Source organism: Lampris incognitus, chromosome 11 (assembly GCF_029633865.1).
Source record: "Lampris incognitus isolate fLamInc1 chromosome 11, fLamInc1.hap2, whole genome shotgun sequence".
NCBI classification, from domain to species: domain Eukaryota; kingdom Metazoa; phylum Chordata; class Actinopteri; order Lampriformes; family Lampridae; genus Lampris; species Lampris incognitus.
Genome location: NC_079221.1, coordinates 5898633 through 5918326, shown reverse-complemented (window position 1 = coordinate 5918326; position 19694 = coordinate 5898633). Strand labels below are relative to the sequence as shown.

Sequence of the window (19694 nt, the reverse complement as noted above, 5' to 3'; positions counted from 1 at the left end):
CTCGGACATCTTTGGGGGGGAGGGGGGAGGTGGGGAGGGGGGGGGGACGGCTCGTCGGGGCTTCCGCGAGCCGGCCGGGGCATCAAATATGGCCGTGCGAGAGCCACCGAGCGCGCGGGTGCGGATGCGGGTGTCACTGGACACGGCAGCGCCTTTGGTTCCCGTTCGGCGCCCTCCAAGACGCGCACGAGGGGGTCAACGGTGCTGCTGCGCCGCTCCGCGATTTAGGGGGTCGCTCGTGACCCGGGTCGCATGCTCCCGCCGCGCGCCGCACACAAACTACACGCGCACGGAATCCGATCGCGTCGTCGTCTTCCCCTTTCTGGGTCGCGGGTATTGAGATAAGCGGCCCGGCTGCAGGCACCTGGCGTCTTATAAGCCATTAATAAACGGCAGCGCACGCAGGTAAGCTAGTTAGTTGTGCAAATGCCCTACACACCCCCGGCCTCCCCCCATCTCAACCCCCCCCCCACACACACACATTTTAGCGTGTGTATGTGGAGCACGAGTATACAACACTTATTGCAGACTTAAGGTTGGTAAGCATCTTTGTGCGTCGCTCGCGCTGCTCTTTGTATCCATATATTCGAATCTGTGCGCGAGCGCAAAGGTGTATCTATCTATCTATCTATCTATCTATCTATCTATCTATCTATCTATCTATCTATCTATCTATCTATCTATCTATCTATCTATCTATCTATCTATCTATCTATGTGTGTGTATATATATATATATATATATAGAGAGAGAGAGAGAGAGAGAGAGAGAGAGAGAGAGATATGAGATATGAGATATATATGTATATATATATTTACATAGATATTGATATATATATATAGATAGCTAGATAGATATAGATAGCTATATATAGATATAGATATATAGATATATATACATATGTATAGATAACTAGATATATATATAGATAGCTAGATATATAGATATAGATATATAGCTATATATAGATATATATACATATATATATAGATAACTAGATATATATATAGATAACTAGATATATAGATATAGATATATAGCTATATATACATATATACACATATATGAATAGCTAGATAGATATATCTATATATATATATAGCTAGATAGATATAGATATATAACTATATATATAGATATATATATAGATATATATAGATAACTAGATAGATATAGATATATATAAATAGCTAGATAGATATAACTATATATAGCTACATATATATAGATATATATAGCTAGATAGATATAGATATATATACATATATATAGATAACTAGATAGATATATATAAATAGCTAGATAGATATAACTATATAACTATATATATAACTATATATAACTATATATATATAGCTACATATATATAGCTACATATATATAGATATATAGCTACATATATATAGATATATATAGCTAGATGGATAGATATAGATAGATATAGATATATATAGATATATAAAGGTATATCCTTGAACTTTCCCTCCTGACTTCCACATATCGGCCCACGAGAACCTCAGAACAAGAGAGAAGGTGTCTGTGTGTCCGCGCTTTTCACTGGTCAAATGGAAACGATGAGGGCACCGTGTGTCAAGCGTGGGTCCACGTGACGGTTTATTGCAGATTATTTTTTTGGGGGGGGGGTGATGATTTGTGTCAGAAGTGGTTTTTAAAGTCCAGGTCCGTGGATTAATTCAGCTTCTTTCCCTGACGTGCAAAACACGTGTAGGCTTCATAGCCAGACTGCCGGGCCTAGATTTGGGGTAAACCAGGTTCCTGAGTTCTGCCATTTGGAACTTGCCCCATTTGTCGTATCGGGGTGGTTTCTGGGGTGCAAACAACCCGCGCTTACGACTCTGCGCCCCAACGCAGCCCCGCGCAACACGTCCCGGAAGTCCAGAATGCGGGTTTCTGCACGCAGCTCCCTTTGGGAAGTTCGGCGCAGCCTTTGCGGAAGGTTTTCTTTTTTTTGGGGGGGGTCGTGTTGCTGCGCAAAGCCGCGCGTCTATGACCCGGACCGCCCCGGCCCGGACCGGACCGGACCGGGGCGCAACACGGCGCCGTCCTTTTGGCACCCTTTCCCCAAAAAGTCACACTCGTCTCGTGCGTTTGGGCTCTCCACATTGGATTCTAACTGGGCGTGCGTGCTCTGCGCGCGCGCGTGCGTGCTCTGCGCGCTTTGTTTGATGTTTGGCTGCAAATCCCAAACGACTGCCCCCCCTCGCGATAAAACGCAGCCGGCAGCGCGTGTTAATCATTAGCGGATTAATGGTTAAACATCGCAGATTTGTGCGCGTCGCATAAAACCCGCGGCAAGTCTCGGCAGCTCCAGGCACGTGATCCGCACGGGGACAATAAAATAAACCAAAATTAAAAATAAAATAAAAACGTGTCCCAACCCCCCCCCGCCCCGCGCGCCTGTGTGTGTGTGTATGCAAATAAACGAGCGCGTGACAAAGTGACGCCTGCAGACAGTGTAAATGCATAATCGGTAAAAATCTTTATTTTTCCAATATACTTTTTCACATCTGGATGCACATTACACGGTAGAAAGCATGTACAAAAATAAAACCAAACGGGTTGCATATTGACCGGGGGAGGGGGGGGCGTGATGCATCATGGGGGATTTGATACAGCTTCAATAAATACTGTGTGGAGGCGTTTGAAGTTGGGGGTGGGGGGGGGATCTGTTGTGGTGCTTGTTGTTGTTGTTGTTGTTGTGGTGGTTGTGGTTGTGTGTTGGGGGTGGGGGGGGGTCTGTTGTGGTGCTTGTTGTTGTTGTTGTTGTTGTGGTGGTTGTGGTTGTGTGTTGGGGGTGACCTCCGCTGCAGCCAGAAACCCAGAAAAAGACGCGCCGACCTCGATGCGAGCAGCGCTCTGCGAGAGGCCGCGAGCGCCGCGGGTCCGGCGCGCGGGTCAGGGGGGGCTGCAGAGGTCACTCCTCGCGGGCTGGAATCCGTCTCGGTGTCCCCTGCGTGAACCTGGGTGCAGCCCTGCACGCCGCTTGGTCGGAGCTCGGCTGAGATACCCCTCTTTCTTTCTTTCTCTCTCTCTCTCTTTCTTTCTTTCTTTCTGTCCTTCTTTCTTTCTTTCTTTCTTTCTTTCTTTCTTTCTTTCTCTCTTTCTTTCTTTCTGTCCTTCTTTCTTTCTCTTTTCTTTTTTTCTCTCCCAAATTCTCCCCAAGAGGACGCGACAGAGACGAGCCCCTTCGCCTCGCAAGAAGCTCTGCGCTGCCTTCTCTATCTATTTATTTATTTATTTATTTATTTATTTATTTATCTTTTATTTTGTGTTCCAGCACACACACACACACACACACACACACACATATATATATACACACACACACACATATATATATATATACATATATACACACAATATATATGTGTACACACATATATATACACACACACACACATATATATATATATATATATATATATATACACACATATATGTGTGTGTGTGTGTGTGTTCGTGCATCATTCTAGCAGTTGTGTGTGCTGGAACACAAAATAAAAGATAAATAGATAGCGTGAGGTGAGGGCCCCTGCCTGGTTGTAGTTTGTAGTTTGGTGTAAAGCGGGGGGGGGGGGTTGCGCCACGTGAGGAGATTTCAACATCAACTAAAAATCCCATTGAGTAATTATTATTATTATTATTATTATTATTATTATTACTTTTTTTGCATAACAGCCATGCTATAAAAAAATGCACAAGAGTTGGAACATGTTTACGATATTTCTTCTTCTTCTTTTTTTTAAAAAAAAACAAAAAAAACAACATTTTCAATGGGAAGCGGCTCGTGTCAAACTCGCGGCTATGCGAGATTTTTCACCAAAACAACGAACAGAAAAAAATACAACAAACGACGCTCAAATAAATAATGAGGAGGAACAATCCGTCCGGGAGCGGCTGGGACGGGGAGGGAGACCCCTGTAAGACTCGGGGGGGGGTCCCCGGGAACGCTCCCCGGGGCGTGCGGGACGGGCTGCGGGTTCGATTCCCAGCCGGCACGTGAAGCAAGGCTGTGAAAAAGGCGCAGTGTTTACCGAGATGTCGGCCCAGATTTACAGCCGAAGAAGAAGAAGAGGAGGAATGTCTCGAGCTTCTGTCTCTCCTTTTTTAGGGGGGGGGGCTTTGTTTTGTTTTGCTTCGCTTTTGTTTTGTTTTGTTTCTTTACAATAAAATTTCGCTTTTTCTGTTTCTTTTTTTTTGGTTTTTTTGTTGCAAAAAAACGTGTTGTACAAAATAAGTTAAAAGGGATTCGTTACAATGACACGTAACCGCAAACTGCAACGAATAGAAACCGGGGCGCGACCGTTCCCCGCCGCCGTTCCTCTCGCGCGCTCTGTGGCCGGTTCGGCGGTTCGGGAGAGCGGGTGGGCCTGCTGGTGGGATGGGGTGGGGGGGGGTGGGGGGGACGACGACAAGCGGCTCTTCCAGCTTCTGGAGGACTTGAAGAAGACGAGGGGGCGCCGGAGCGGTCTCGCCGCGTCTTCCCTGGGTTCGGGTCCGGGACGGGGACGGGACGGGTTGACCCGCCGTGCCTCTTGGAGGACTCGGCCCGCGTGCGGGTCCTCGGACTCGGTGTGGAGTCAACGCTCCCTGCGGCCACGGGTTTCTTTTTTTTTCTCCTTTTCGTTAAATACAAACGGCTGAAGACGACGTAGGTCCATGCAAAAGTCCAAAAGTCCAAACAAAAACAGAACACACGCACGCACACGCACGCACGCACACGCACGCACACGCACAACCCGTGTCTCTTGGTGTACAGTTACGGTGGAGGAGGGAGGTAAAGTTGTGTTTCTTCTCTTACAAAGTTGTGATATCAGTCTGGCTATCCTTCTGGAGGTTCTGCAGATGGCTGCAGGCCGCCGCCGCCGCCGCTGCGGAGGAGGAAGAGGAGGAAGAGGAGGAAGAGGAGGAGGAGGAAGACCTGCCCTTCGTGTTGGGTAGTTTGTGGTCCTTCTTCCATTTCATCCTCCTGTTCTGAAACCAGATCTTGATCTGCCGCTCGGACAGGCAGAGCGTGTGCGCGATCTCGATCCTCCGCCGCCTGGTCAGGTACCTGTTAAAGTGAAATTCCTTCTCCAGTTCCAGAACCTGCTGCCGCGTGTACGCCGTTCTCGACCGTTTGGGCTCCGATCCCGTGTAATCCGGATTCACTGCAACAAACACAACACAAGGGCGTGGGGAGGGGGGGGGGGGAAATAAATTAAGTGACCCAAACGCGATCACGGTGCAGGGTGTAAACAAGCCCCAAACTGCAGACCTGCAGACCGACCTACCGAACCACCGACCTACCGAACCACCGACCTACCGAACCACCGACCTACCGAACTACCGACCTACCGAACTACCGACCTACCGACCTACCGAACTAGCTACCGACCTACCGAACTAGCTACCTACCCCTCTGCACGAGACGAGCGAACTTGAAAGACAACCCACGTGAAAAGGAGATCAGGAAATAGTAATGAAGGGTTGCTAATGGGCTGTGGAAGAGCTGCTCCTGCGATATTGCGCGTTATGACGGCCCGGCCGGAGGTGCTTCCTCCTGCGATATGGCGCGTTATGACGGCCCGGCCGGAGGTGCTTCCCCCTGCGATATGGCGCGTTATGACGGCCCGGCCGGAGGTGCTTCCCCCTGCGATATGGCGCGTTATGACGGCCCGGCCAGAGGTGCTTCCCCCTGCGATATGGCGCGTTATGACGGTCCGGCCAGAGGTGCTTCCCCCTGCGATATGGCGCGTTATGACGGTCCGGCCGGAGGTGCTTCCCCCTGCGATATGGCGCGTTATGACGGCCCGGCCGGAGGTGCTTCCCCCTGCGATATGGCGCGTTATGACGGCCCGGCCAGAGCGATTCCCCCTGCGATATGGCGCGTTATGACGGCCCGGCCGGAGGCGATTCCTCCTGCGATATGGCGCGTTATGACCCGGCAAGAGGTGCTCCCTCCTGCGATATGGCGCGTTATGACCTGCGATATGGCGCGTTATGACGGCCCGGCCAGAGCGATTCCTCCTGCGATATGGCGCGTTATGACGGCCCGGCCGGAGGTGCTTCCTCCTGCGATATGGCGCGTTATGACGGCCCGGCAAGAGGTGCTTCCTCCTGCGATATGGCGCGTTATGACGGCCCGGCCGGAGGCGCTTCTCAGGCGTTCACCTTGCCAGCGGCCTATTTCCTCCCCTATAAACATTTATGACTGGTGTAATTGGCGAGGCCTTCAAAGGCGCCCATAAATATTGCGCTGAACGGCTTCGCGGGTACCTCAAATACTTAGACTTCATCTTGCGACCCCCCCGGCACCCACCCACCCCCTCCACCACCACCACCACCCCCTCCACCACCACCACCACCACCCCTCCATAAAGAGACATGGGAGACACGGGGTTCTTACCGGTAGTTACGTGGACTTTCTTCATCCAGGGGTAAACCACTGCAGGCTGCTTGGCTTGTATCCCGTTCGGGCTCTTCGCGTTCTGCTGCTGCTGCTGTCCACAAGTCCGCGGACCGGCCGTTTGGACCGAGGGGCACTGCTGCTGCTGCTCGGCGCGCGCCGCGAAGGGGCCGGGGTCGCCGGCTCGCTCCTGCGCGTGACCCCGCTCCTGCGCGGTGCCGCAGCTGAAGGGCTGCTCCGCGTAGCTCGGCCGCGGGTAGATCCCTGGATGCTGGAAGTCGGCGTCCTGCGCCGGACCGTAGTAGTCCGAGGAGCCCTGGTCGGGGATGTAGCTGTTCTGGGAATATTCCTCGCAAGGGGGGAATTTCGGGTCCACATACTTAGAGTTCACCATATACGAACTCATGGCCATTAATTTCTGAAGGTAGAAAATACTAATTTTTTTTTCTGGAGTTGTCTTTTTTTTTTCCCTCCCCCTCCGTAGAGCCCTCCTACTTGGTGTCAACTGAATAAAGTTAGCGGACCACGTGACCGCGCGGGCCAATGGCGGAGCCGCAGCCCGCTAAACGGATAAACATAGATCCGAGAGTCCGCTCCGTCCACAACTTCGCATGCGGCCAAATTAAAAGCATCCTGGGAAAAGCGCGCAGCTCGCCAGGCAGCAGAAGAAGAAGAAGAAGGAGGTGTTTGTTGGAGGCTCTCGCTGCTGCTCCGCGCATCCCCTCCATAGCTGGCTGCGTTGCTGCGCGTCGGGAAGCCCCCCCCCCCCCATCAAGCTCCCTTTTTTTAATTGTTTGGTGGTGCAAAAAAAAACGTGTCACTCTAACGCTCTGAAGTGTCGCTCCCCACCTGAAAGGCACAGAGTTGCAGAGGGAAACAAACAAAAGCCGCCACCACACACACACACACACACACACACACACACACACACACACACACACACACACACACACACACACACACACACACACAAAAAGGGCCCTTGGCATAAAAGACGGAGGGGGGGGGGATAATGGCTGCGGACAATTGATGAGGACAGTCTTTGTCGAGAAGGGGGTCATCCAAAAGTTACACCAGTCTCATCCCCTCATCTGCTCCATCCCTTTTCAGCCCGGCTCCGAGGAGCCTATTGGCTGCAGCAGCCGGGCCGAGAATCAATAATGCGGCGATACAACTGACGGGGAGAACAGAGGAGGAGGAGGAGGAAACCCCGCTGAAGTGAACTCCGCCGCCGCTGGCGGCGCGCCTTACCTTTCGGAGGTTGTCGCGTTTTCCTCGAGGGTTGCGCGCTTCTGCAGAAAGCTTGCAAGCTTTGCGCACGTTTCGCGTGCATTTATAGTGTAGTGGCCTGTGCAGGTGTGCAGGTGTGCAGGTGTGCAGGTGTGACAGCAGATTTGACATTGTGACATTCACTCTTCCCCTTCCGTGCAACTTCGCATCCACTCAGCAGCCAATGAAAACAGGCCAAGGGGACTCCAAGTGTCCCATATGGCATCTCTGATAGCTATGGTACTATGGTACCATGGTGATATATATGGTGATATGGTACTATGGTACCATGGTGATATATATGGTGATATGGTACTATGGTACCATGGTGATATATATGGTGATATGGTACCATGGTACCATGGTGATATATATGGTGATATGGCGATATGGTACCATGGTACCATGGTGATATATATGGTGATATGGTACCATGGTACCATGGTGATATATATGGTGATATGGCGATATGGTACCATGGTACCATGGTGATATATATGGTGATATGGCGATATGGTACTATGGTACCATGGTGATATATATGGTGATATGGTACCATGGTACCATGGTGATATATATGGTGATATGGTGATATGGTGATATGGTACCATGGTGATATATATGGTGATATGGTGATATGGTACCATGGTGATATATATGGTGATATGGTGATATGGTGCCTATCTTTGCAGAAAACTTGCAAGCATGCAGCCATCTCGCGTGTATTCATAGTGGTCCCGCGCATCTGTGCAGGTGTGACGGCAAATTGGACATCCTCGTGTTCATTCTTCCCCTTCCATGCAACCTCGCATCCACTCAGCAGCCAATAGAAACAGGCCAAGGGCACTCCAAGTGTCCCTCCACGGCACCTCTGCCAGCCGGACTACGGCGCCTATACATCTGCCGGGAAAAAAAAAAAGGTGCCCCAATAAGCCCGCACGAGTCGACGAGTCGAAGTTTTTTCATCGACCATATACTCCCCTAGAACCGAATCTGTGACCGTGGTTCCATCACACACATTCGGTTCTACAGGGTATATATAGACGACGGGTTACGCTTCCTCCGCACTGACCTTTATCTAAGCCAACACGTCGGTTCCGCTTGGGGACGGGGGGGTGGGGGTGGGTGGGGGATCCCCCCACTGTCAACAGTGCAGAGTGATCGTATCGACTTCCACAGCAAACGAGCAAGGCGTGTGAAACAGCCACGCTGCACACGTGAGGGGGGGGGCATTAAGACAAAACGTGGGCACTTCGGGTCTTGGGGCAACACGCCCGCTCCCCGGCATCACGGTTCAAGTTCACAAACATATATTTAAAGTTGCTTTTATGACTGAAAGCACACCCCCCCCCCACTCTCCCCAGTCTTTCAGCTGGGGGGGGGGGGGGGCATCCTACCCAGCAACACGTCTCGCAGCCCGGCCTGCGTACCAACAACCCCGCGTCACACTTTACGCGCAGCGGCGCGCGCAGGCCGAAACCTTCCTCCGCCTCGACCGGCCGCTGGACGCCGGAGCGCGCGCGGGATGCGGCCGAGGGGGGCCACGGGGGGTCAAAACCGCATCATTTGCGCGAGCACATACCCGAAAGTTCCATTATTTTCGGTCATGTGACAGCTCAAAGGGGCTGCGCGAGTTTACCAAATTCCCGGTGATCCATTAATTACGGAGTAAACCGCCGCGGCGGGGAGCACAAAGCCTCTCCCCCCCCTCTACCCCCCCTCCTCCCCCCCCTCCCCCGTCGCCGGCCGCGGGAGGGATTAATGGTTCCGCCGGTCTGCGCGCGCCGGCCCGGCCTCCCCCCTTGCACATGACCACATGCCTCGAGACTCAGCAAAACCGCCCGCGCGGTCATTATCTCCCACTTTTGGACCCGACGCGCGGGCGTCCGAAACGGGACGGAAACCGACGGGGGTGGTGGGGTGAGGAGGGGAGGGGAGGGGGGGTGAATACGGGCCTGCACGGAGCCAGGAAGCGCAGCCTTCCACACAGGCACCTTCTCTTCTTTTTTTTTTCTAAAAAAAACCCCAAAAGTGATAACGCGAGGGGGGGGGGCCGCACTTTCCACGGAGGAGGGGGGTCCTGGGACGGGAGCGTCTCGTTTGGCTTGACGGACAGCTGGCAAGGCGCGCGACTGGCTGCCACGGGACGCGGTTCTGGTGTTACAGCGCGGTTCTGAAGGTGCCCGAACTAAAAAAGGATAAGAAGAGGGGGGGCTCGGTGGGTCCCTAGGCCTCAGCCTCTCCCCCCCCCCCCGTCCCCCGGTACTGGGGGAGTGGACTGGGTGGTCAGCAAGAGCAGAAAATATCCTCTTTTTTTCGTTTTTTTTACTGTGGGGTAAAATTGATCATTTCAGATCGACTCGTTTGGGGGAATTAACGCGTCGGCCTAAAACAGCGTCGTGTACCACTGTTAACCCCCCCCCCACCCCCACCCGGTGGTCTCTTCCGTTCGGGTCAAAGTGACCCAGTTCTGAATCGCTATTAAAGCATCATTATCTGTCATATCATTAATAACTGAGATGAGCACGAGCTCTATACTGGGGGATTTTTAAGTAGATTTTTTACAACTGTGTTGCTCCAAAACCCAAAGAGTCCCGGGTCAGCGTGGCTCGTGAGGGGGTGGCAAGGCACGAGGCTTAATGTTGCTGCTACGAATATAGACAATAACACTGGTAGCTACTCTGCTATTAAAAAAAAAAAATATATATATATATATATATATATATATATTTATTTTTTTGGGGGGGGTGAGTTTCACGATGCGGGTGTACCAGGGGCAGATCTCGAGCTTGCAGAGTCTCCGTAAGTCTTCCGTTATATTTATTTATATATATATTTATATATATATATTTATTTTTTTGGGGGGGGGGTGAGTTTCACGATGCGGGTGTACCAGGGGCAGATCTCGAGCTTGCAAAGTCTCCGTAAGTCTTCCGTTATATATTTCTTTATATATGTATTTATTTATTTCTATAAATGGGTAAATAAATGGCGGGGTTGGTTTGCAGGGCGCGGGGCATCGTGTGCAGCAGCAGGCCTCGGTGCTGGGGAGACACCCTGACCTGGCTTTCACCTCGTCCCGCACGTCGTTGGGACGGGTCAAAGACGAAGGTGCAGGCTCCTGTAGGACAAAAGAAAGACCGAGTCAGCCTTTCCACGCGGCTCGTGTCGGGGAAGGGGGCTCCGTCGATTAGCTGGGCTCCTTTTTTCCCTTTTTCTATTTCAAATAAATGATTCAATTCAACCCCTCCAAACAAAAAAACCAAAAAAATATATATATTAATTTTTTCTCTCGACCGGAAGAGAGGAAAATTCCCAAAAAATCGAGCATATTTCCCAGTAGATGCTTCCGTTCTCAGCAGGGGGAGAATTTAGCTCATTTTATTTTTTTTATTTTGTATTTTTTTAGTTAATTTTTAAACGTTTGATCAGTTTTTTTTTTTTAGTTTTAATTCAGGATGGTCGTTGAGCAACGCTCAGCTGAGTTGGCTACGGTTTAATTAGCTAATAACTTACATACGAGCCTACGGGAGGATCCACGAGGCGTGTGGTGCGTCACAGGGGAAAAAAATAAATAAACTTGACACATGACACGTCAGTCAAATTTGGAAAGAAAAAAAAAGAAAAAAGAAGGGGGCCAGGAGATTGTTTTTTAATGACGGCCTCTGCACGCACTGTTTGTGAACCAATCAGCCAGCGGCAGCTTCGCCCTCCACATCCTTCTGCTGGCTTTGGCTGCTCGATCCGGCCGCCATTATAAATCTATTAAAGCTCCGAGAAACTCACGTTAACGGACGGAAACCACGTGACGCCACGGTGCCTAAATTCGAGACTGTCCTCCACCCAAAAAAAACAAGACCCCATAGGGTCATGTGCACGAGCAGCTCATTACGGCCTGTAGCCACGTCTTAAGCTCACACTGAAGGTGGAGCCGCAGCATCGCCTGAAGGGCCTGTTGACACGCCGGGGAAGTGAAGACGTGAAATAAAATAAAATAAAATAAAAGCACAAAGGTGGTCTTGTAACAACAGGTTGATTTCCCCCCCCCCCTTTTTTTTTCCTGGACAAACACGCCAAATGAATCCCAGCAAATCCACAACTTTCAGCCAAGAACAACAACAAAAAAGGGAAAGTAACACAACACAACACAACACAACGCGACACGACACGCGCCGAGCCCCCCCGGAAGGTGTAACATCTTCGTTAAACCCTCAGCAGTAAAAGATACATTGTTGCCCCTCAGCATCTGGACGACCAGGTGTCCCCCCTTTCGTCGTCACACAGTAACCAGGCCGGGCAACAATGTAGCCACGGCTGATGACATCACCAGCTGCCAAACGATAAAACACAGCTTACCGCCGAGATCGCAGCGCTTCCGACGCCCGCGAGCCGACGCGTCCATATTCGGCGAAGAAGAAGAAGAAGATACGTTTTATGCACACGCGGGAATCAAACGTCGGGAGCTCCCTGCACATTCAAAGCCGGATTCCGAGCCATCTGGCCGGCCTTGCTAATACACAATGAGAATTATATTTTGGCTTGTCAGCTCGCGGGCCATAAAACAAACTTTAATGGCGTCACGTGCTCCTCCGCAGCCACTCACGGCGCCGCGCCGCTCCATAAATAACCCGCAAAGTTGCACTTATTCAATAACGCCGATGCCACCCAGCGCAAGAAACGCGGAAACTGGCGGGGGGAGAGGAGGAGGGGGGGGGGAGGAGGAGGAGGGGGGGGGGTCTGACTTCGTCGTGGGATATTACAGGACGACATATTTCAAAAGATAAAATAAAAGTTTGACACGTAGGGCCCTTGGACGGTCTAACCAAGCAAAGTCCGCGTTATATTTTTTGTTTCGTGTGTGTGCGTGTGCGCATGCGTGCGTGTGTGTGCGTGTGTACGTGTTCGTGACACAATAACAAACTCGCATTTAAATGTTGTGCTCAAATCAAACCTCCAGCAGCCTGGATCCGACCGCGGCCAATGAGAAAGACGCGAGGGCCAACGTCATCCCGCCTTTCCGGCCAATCACAGAGCGCAATGCGTACTTGCCCCGCCCCCCCTCCTCTCCGTCTAAACGGCAGGGGCTGCTTGGGACGTGTGGCTAGTTTGGCTGCGCGTTGTGGGGCAGAAATTCTAATAATGTCAAACAGGAATTCACAACTTTTTTTTGGGGGGGGGGGGAGGGTGCGCTACATTAAGGGCCCGCCGGACTTCGGAGTCCTCTACTGGGCCTCCATATGCGCACCTTTATGAGCGCGTTGTGGTTTTCAGAGGCTAGGACATGGATCTGATCATTACATGGATCTGATGTGTAGAAGCCGTGGAACCACCATGGTTCAAACATCCAAATTAGTTTAATTGCGTCTGTCTTTATTTGACCCCCCCAGAGCCCTTTCCGCTGACCCCGGCGTGCTGACGTCAACGAGGTTCACCTGTGCGGCAGGTGACGCCCTCTGCCTGCCGGCTGTGACCAGACTCACGCGGTCATCCGCCCAAATGAGGGCGACAGAGCTTTACAATGGCTGTGCCGTTGGGAGTCCGCGGTGAGTAGTTTATTCTCCAGCTAACTGACGAATATTGCCAATTACGGCGACACAGACGCCTTAAACTTGTTGATACCGCAACGTGGACTCATAAAACCCCTGACTGCGCATGCGTGGAGACATCAACAACCCTGACTGCGCATGCGTAAAGACATAAAACCCCTGACAGCATGCGTAAAGCCATAAAACCCCTGACTGAGCATGCGTAGACATAAAAACCCCTGACTGCGCATGCGTGGAGACATAAAACAACCCTGACTGCGCATGCGTAAAGACATAAAACCCCTGACAGCATGCGTAAAGACATAAAAAAAACCCTGACTGAGCATGCGTAAAGACATAAAAACAGTGATTCCATGTCCGGTTTTAGTCACAACAACATGTGTGTGTGTTACTCTCCGGGTGGATACACAACAGGCCTGCGGGGAGGACTCACCGGGCCGTGGTGTGTGTCTGTACGGAACAATCAGCATCCCCGTGTTACGACACATTTGGTTTGAGTTTAACCAATTAAGCCCATCGCTCACATATAAAGATACGCGTCAGCAATCGCTCATCACAGCACGTGGCCTGAAGGTCATACATTGGCTCCACATGAGTGCACGTGTAAAACACCACCAATTCAACAACAACAACAACAACAACAACAACAACAAGAGAGCCTCCACACCAGCAGCACAGGTCTCTGCAGCAGGTCGCTTGGTAACGACGTGTTTGGACCAATCACATCGCCCGATAACAACCGGCGAGGTGAGGAGGGGGGGGCCGAGCGAGAGCAGCGGAACTGACTGTTGGGCAACACCGCCTCCTGCTGGCGAACCGAACAGCTCGGTTGTTTTGGAGCGGAGATAAACTCGCGTCGCCCCCTCCGCCCCCCCCCCTCCCTCCCTCCCTCCCTCCCTCCCTCCCTCCCCCGATATTAAATCAATGAACCGGTTTCACGCGAAGGCAGAAGAAAAGAGAAACGAGAAAAAAGAGAAGAAGAAGAAGAAGAAGAGGAGAAGAAAAGACGGTTTGCGTGGTGTCCGCTATGAGGACGCTGGGCAGAGTGTGGCGCGCGAGGCGGTGGGCCTGCTACCACGCAGCAGCTGTTTGGCCACGCGCGTGATAATTAGGCTCACTAATATTATTAATTTTTTTTTAGCAGTCCGCTTGTCGTTGTGCGGAGTTGAAGTCGTCGTGGACTGGCCGTGGGGGGGGCGGTGGGGGTGGGGGTGAGGGGGGGGACGACGACGATCCGTTCGTGGGGATTTCGTTCCTCCCCGCTGCAGAAGGACCCACGCGTCCAAGACGAGGCCTCTGAACCGAGCCTGCCCCCCGAAACTGTTCGTTTTCATCGTGCGTCCCCAAAAAAAATCTCCGCACACGTGAAAACGCGTAACGGGGGAACGACAAAAGCCGTCCCCCTTTTGCTCGCCCTGCTCGCCCTGCTCGCCCTGCCTCCGGGGTCCCCCCCCCCCTCCGGGGGTCCCCCCCCCCCCCCGGTTTGCCGCATTGCAGTGGAGGCTGTAAATAGTTTCGCGGCCGCCTGTCAAGCCGCCGGTGAAATACTGTCTTTGTTCGCTCCGAGCAGCCCAGGGTCCGCAGGGCCAAGCCGCTGCGCTTTACCCCCAAACGGATCACCGCCTCCGTGCACCCCGTAACCCACCCCCCCCCCTCTCCGCCTGCGCGTTAACCCGAGCCCTGTGCGCGCGAGGAGGCGTTGAACGGGACGTGACGTCGGTCGTTGGTCGTTGTTGGAGACTGACAGGCACGACGCTCGGAACGAAAACAGGCCGATTTCTGGTTTCCGCAGCCGCAAAGTAAGATGGGGGGGGGGGTGGTGTGGGGGTGGGGGGTGGGGGGGGTAAAGACGCAACGCGTGCACATTTGCAGGGGTCGTGGCATCCCCGGTGTGACCGGGATGACCGCAGCCCTCGTCGCCGCACGCGCAACGCACATTTTTTGCAGCTTTGGCCCACAGGTGCTCGGCCAATATCGGGGGGGGGGTCCCCCGCAAACAGCAGCGATTATTGTCAGGGAAACGTGACGCTGCAGCCTGCGCGTGGCTGTTGTCGGGCTCCCACGTTTTCTTCGTTTAAGGTTAGCACGAGACAGGGGGGGGGGTTTCCCCCCCAAAAAACCAAAACACCTCGCGGTATCTTTCTTGCACCGTTTAAATAAGTCTGCGCGACGCGATACGCGGCGTCCATCTCGGGGCGCGCGCCACGCACCTAGAAGCCGCGAGCCCTTCCTCGTCCAAGGACGTGACGAGCGAAAACAGGAAGCCTTCGATCAAACGGGACAAATAAGAAATCCCGCTTTTCCCACCCACACCACCCCCCACCACACCCCCCACCCAGACGGAATTCCTTACCTGCAGACGTCAGGTAATCCATGTTCGTTCTCCCGGCTTTACCCACGCCGCGCGTGCGGACGCGCTCGTGCCGACGCGAGGCTCCTCTTCCCAGGCGCGCGCCGAAACGCTCCTCCGAACGGATCGACGGTGTCGCGAAATTCCCCCCGCAGCTCCGACCTGACACGAGACGAACGACGGGCATTTTGCTTTGTTTTTTTGGGGGTTTTTTTTGGGGGGGGGGTGGATATAAAAAGGAAAGGGAGCGCGCGCGCGGGGCGGCCGGGCTGGAAGGGCATGGATGCAGAATGCTGTGGGAAAATTCGCCTGGGAAATGGGGAAAAGGGCCATGAAGACGTTCGAGTCTCACACATGACCAGTGGCATCCAATGACAGGCGATGCAGGCACATAAAAAGGTCTATTACCAAGTTGTAAATTGTCCTCTAAAAAAAGGAAGGGTGGGAGGGGGGGAGGGAGGGGGGAGGAGGAGGGGGGGGGGGGGAGGGGGGAGGTTGTGCCGCAGCCGTGCCGCGGTGCATAATATCAGAAGCATTCCCGGTTCTTCTGGAGAGGAGTGACGGTGAAAAACAAATTCCTCGTTTTAGGAATGCTATGGCTGGAGTCGGGAATTCGAGTTTGATAAGCTCTGGTGGACCGGCAAAGCCCGTCCGGGTCGTGGTGAAGAGCAGAACCGTCCTCCCCAATCGACCCTTATAGATATGACTCTCTCTCTCTCTCTTTCTATTTTTTCTGTGTGTAGTTGTTGTTGTGCAGCCCATGCCTGTCATCTCCCATAGCCCCAAAATATAAATTACGGACGGGGACGCGAGGGGGCACGTATCGGACTCGTGCATCTGGGTCTTGCGCGAGCCGAAACGAGGCCATCGACGCTGGCTGCTGCGGCGTATTCCCGAGCCCGTTTGGGAAAGTGGACTCCTCGTCTGGAATCCTCCGCAGAGAAGCTTCCAGCAGCCTCCTCTGGCACGTCGACGTGTGCGTTCAGCTAGAAAATATGTCAACCGTCCACGTTTGGCTTGGTTCGTTTTGTTTTTTCGGTTTGTTTTATTTTTTTATTTTTTTTGTCTTTCTGCACGCAGCTCCGCGTCATCAATATGAAATTCGTGATTGAAGAGCGTGAAAATAAAAAAAACACAACAACAACCGAGACGAAATTTACGGTTTTCTTTTCGTGTCTTTATTTCTTCTTTTCCTTAGAAATATAAATATAAATATAAAAATATGTATATAAATATAAATATATAAATATATATATATAGATATAGATATAAAAATATGTATATAAATATAAAAATTAAATATAAATATAAATATTATATATATATAGATATAAAAATATGTATATAAAAATATATATAAATATAAATATAAAATATATATATATAAATATAAATATAAAAAATATCTATATAAATATAAATATAAATATATACATATAAATATTTATTTATATATTTATATATATAGGTTTGACTCTTTGTGCTTTGTCTTCCTGGTTACAGCACATGACGTATGGTCTCGTGTCGGCGGCTCGGTATTGTTTCTGCAGATAACGATTACGAGAACTTTAATTAGCCTTTAATTAGCCTCGATCGTGGCCTTCTTTTTAACGTCGACGCCTCGCTGGCGCTCTAGTTCCGCGAGCGGACGTCGACCGCATCTCTCCGTTGCTGTCGTTCTCGTGCTCGCGTGCGCGCGCACTCCCGGCATGGCAAGGCCCTCGTGCGAAATACGGCGATCGTTAACGTCCTTGTCAATTCCCTCCGCGCGCCGGGCCGCGCCGGGCCGTGCAGATTAGCGTCGTTCCCGAGCCGCACCCGAGCGACCCGCTAATGCGCCAACCGACACCGCGTTCCGCCAGGACCCACATCCGGCTCAACGCGCCGCCCGAGGCCGCCGGCGGAGGGCGGCGGAGGAGGCCCCGGCCGCCGCGGAGGCGCCCGCGCCGGAAGAAGGGTCGTCCTGTCGTCCTCCTCCGTTCGGAGACTCGCCATCGTCGGCGCGGCGCCATGAGGAGCCGCTGCTGCCCACCTTACGGCGCCTGCGCCGGTCACGCGAGCGCCGGAGTCGCCGCGTTCCATCGAACCTGCGGAATAATTGCGACGGACCGCTCGCTACAAACCGTCTGGAGAAAGGCCAACGTGTTTTGTTTTGTTTTATTTTATTTGCGCGTTTATTTTTTATTTTGTTCGGGTTTTCTTTTTGCGTTTTTACATATTTTATTTTTTATCTAAACCCGAGCAGGAGGTTTTCCGGGGGCAGGTCTGGGGGTCTATCCAGCGCTGTGACGCCGCAGCGCAGCGGAGATTCCGCCGCCGCCTCCGGCTTCGACCCGGCGGCGGCGTGCCGGCCCTCTGTTTTACGCATTACGCACCGGACGAGCGTGATCCGGCTCCTGCAGGTTTAACCTGCCGTAACGCTGCGGCGTCCAAACGAATGGCCAGGGGCTGGAAGAGAGAGAATAAGGCGCCCCCCCCCCCCCCGACAAAAGAGGGGGAGGCGGAAACGAGCGGTGCGCGTGTCCGCGCGGACAGCCTCCTATTTATTTCCGAGACGACGACAAAACCGACACGTCCGGGCTGCCATCCGGGTGCGTGGCGAAAAAAGACACTACAAGAGCTTAGAAACGGGAAAACAGAATAAATATGTCACACGCACGCACACGCACACACGCACACACACACGCATTATATGAGTGCAGCTCTTGGTGTGAACGCAGCCCGCGTGGTCTGCAGTGCTGGGCCTGCAGCAGCCAGAACCGCTGGGCCTGCAGCAGCCAGAACCGCTGGGCCTGCAGCAGCCAGGACGGCGGTGCAGCGGGACGTCGGGGGGGGGGGGGGGGATCCAGGGGCAGATCTCGGTGACGGCATGGCGACTTCCTCCGGCACCACCAGCTTGTACGCTCGCCACTCGTAAAGTCTCACTCTTTCCAAACCCCTTCCACCTCGCGCATGTGGCCCAAATGTGTGTCTCATTACGGGTCCGCAGCCAACCGGTCCAATAAATAAGACGTCTCTGTGTGTGTGTGTGTGTGCGTGTGTGTGTGTGTGTGTGTGTGTGTGTGTGTGTGTGTGTGTGTGTGTGCGCGCGCGTGAGTGTGTGTGTGTGTGTGTGCGCGCGCCCTGGCTTAAATAGCTCGTCATATTTTGACTTTTAAACCCGGTGCATTTTGTTTTCTTGTTAAGGTCTCATTTTAAAAGATAAAATAAAACCCCCCAAAAATATAAAATAAAATAAAATAAAGTAAAACGACCCCCTGGGTCGTCTGTACAAGCAGCTCGTTACGACCCGCGGTGACGTTTTAAGCGGCGTCCTCGCGCTCCTCCGTCATTACAACGCGTTACTTTCCCTGCAGCAATAAACGTCCTTCCATAAGCGCTCGTGAGGAGGAACATTAATAACAGGGAAGCGTTAATGTCACGTAGTAGCGGTTATAACGTGCACGCTAGCTGGCTCGCTAGCTCGAGGCTAACGTCAAGTCAGCTCTTATAAGGCGCTTCACAGGGAAACAAGGGGGTCGCACAGGGGAAACAAGGGGGTCGCACAGGGGAAACAAGGGGGGGCGCACAGGGGAAATAAGGGGGTCGCACAGGAGAAACAAGGGGGTCGCACAGGGGAAATAAGGGGGTCGCACAGGGGAAACAAGGGGGTCGCACAGGGGAAACAAAGGGGTCGCACGGGGGAAACAAGGGGGTCGCACAGGGGAAATAAGAGGGTCACACAGGGGAAACAAGGGGGTCGCACAGGGGAAACAAGGGGGTCGCACAGGGGAAACAAGGGGGTCGCACGGGGGAAACAAGGGGGTCGCACAGGGGAAACAAGGGGGTCGCACAGGGGAAACAAGGGGGTCGCACAGGGGAAACAAAGGGGTCGCACGGGGGAAACAAGGGGGTCGCACGGGGGAAACAAGGGGGTCGCACAGGGGAAACAAGGGGGTCGCACCGGCTTACTGAGGACGTGTTGATATTTTAACAATCTGCCCACTTTCAAAATGGCCCCGGCGCGGGAAGCTCTGCCCCGCGCCGGTGCGTTATAGCATGCAGGACTCGCAGACACGCGGGGGGGTTTACACGTGCGCGTGCCCGGGTAGAGGATTTGATCTCGTGCACTTTTGTACCG

The 19694-nt window shown here is 52.5% G+C and overlaps 1 protein-coding gene across 1 annotated transcript; it reads right to left on the bottom strand.

Moving 5' to 3' along the window:
- Positions 1-4187: 4187 nt before the first annotated feature.
- Positions 4188-15827, bottom strand: hoxd4a (homeobox D4a). The gene is made up of 3 exons (XM_056289955.1): positions 15578-15827; positions 6410-6827; positions 4188-5171 (listed from the first exon to the last, which is right to left on the bottom strand). Exons 2-3 carry the CDS (start codon positions 6819-6821, stop codon positions 4819-4821), a joined length of 765 nt encoding a protein of 254 aa, XP_056145930.1. The 5' UTR covers positions 6822-6827; positions 15578-15827; the 3' UTR covers positions 4188-4818.
- Between the last annotated feature and the right edge of the window lie 3867 nt (positions 15828-19694).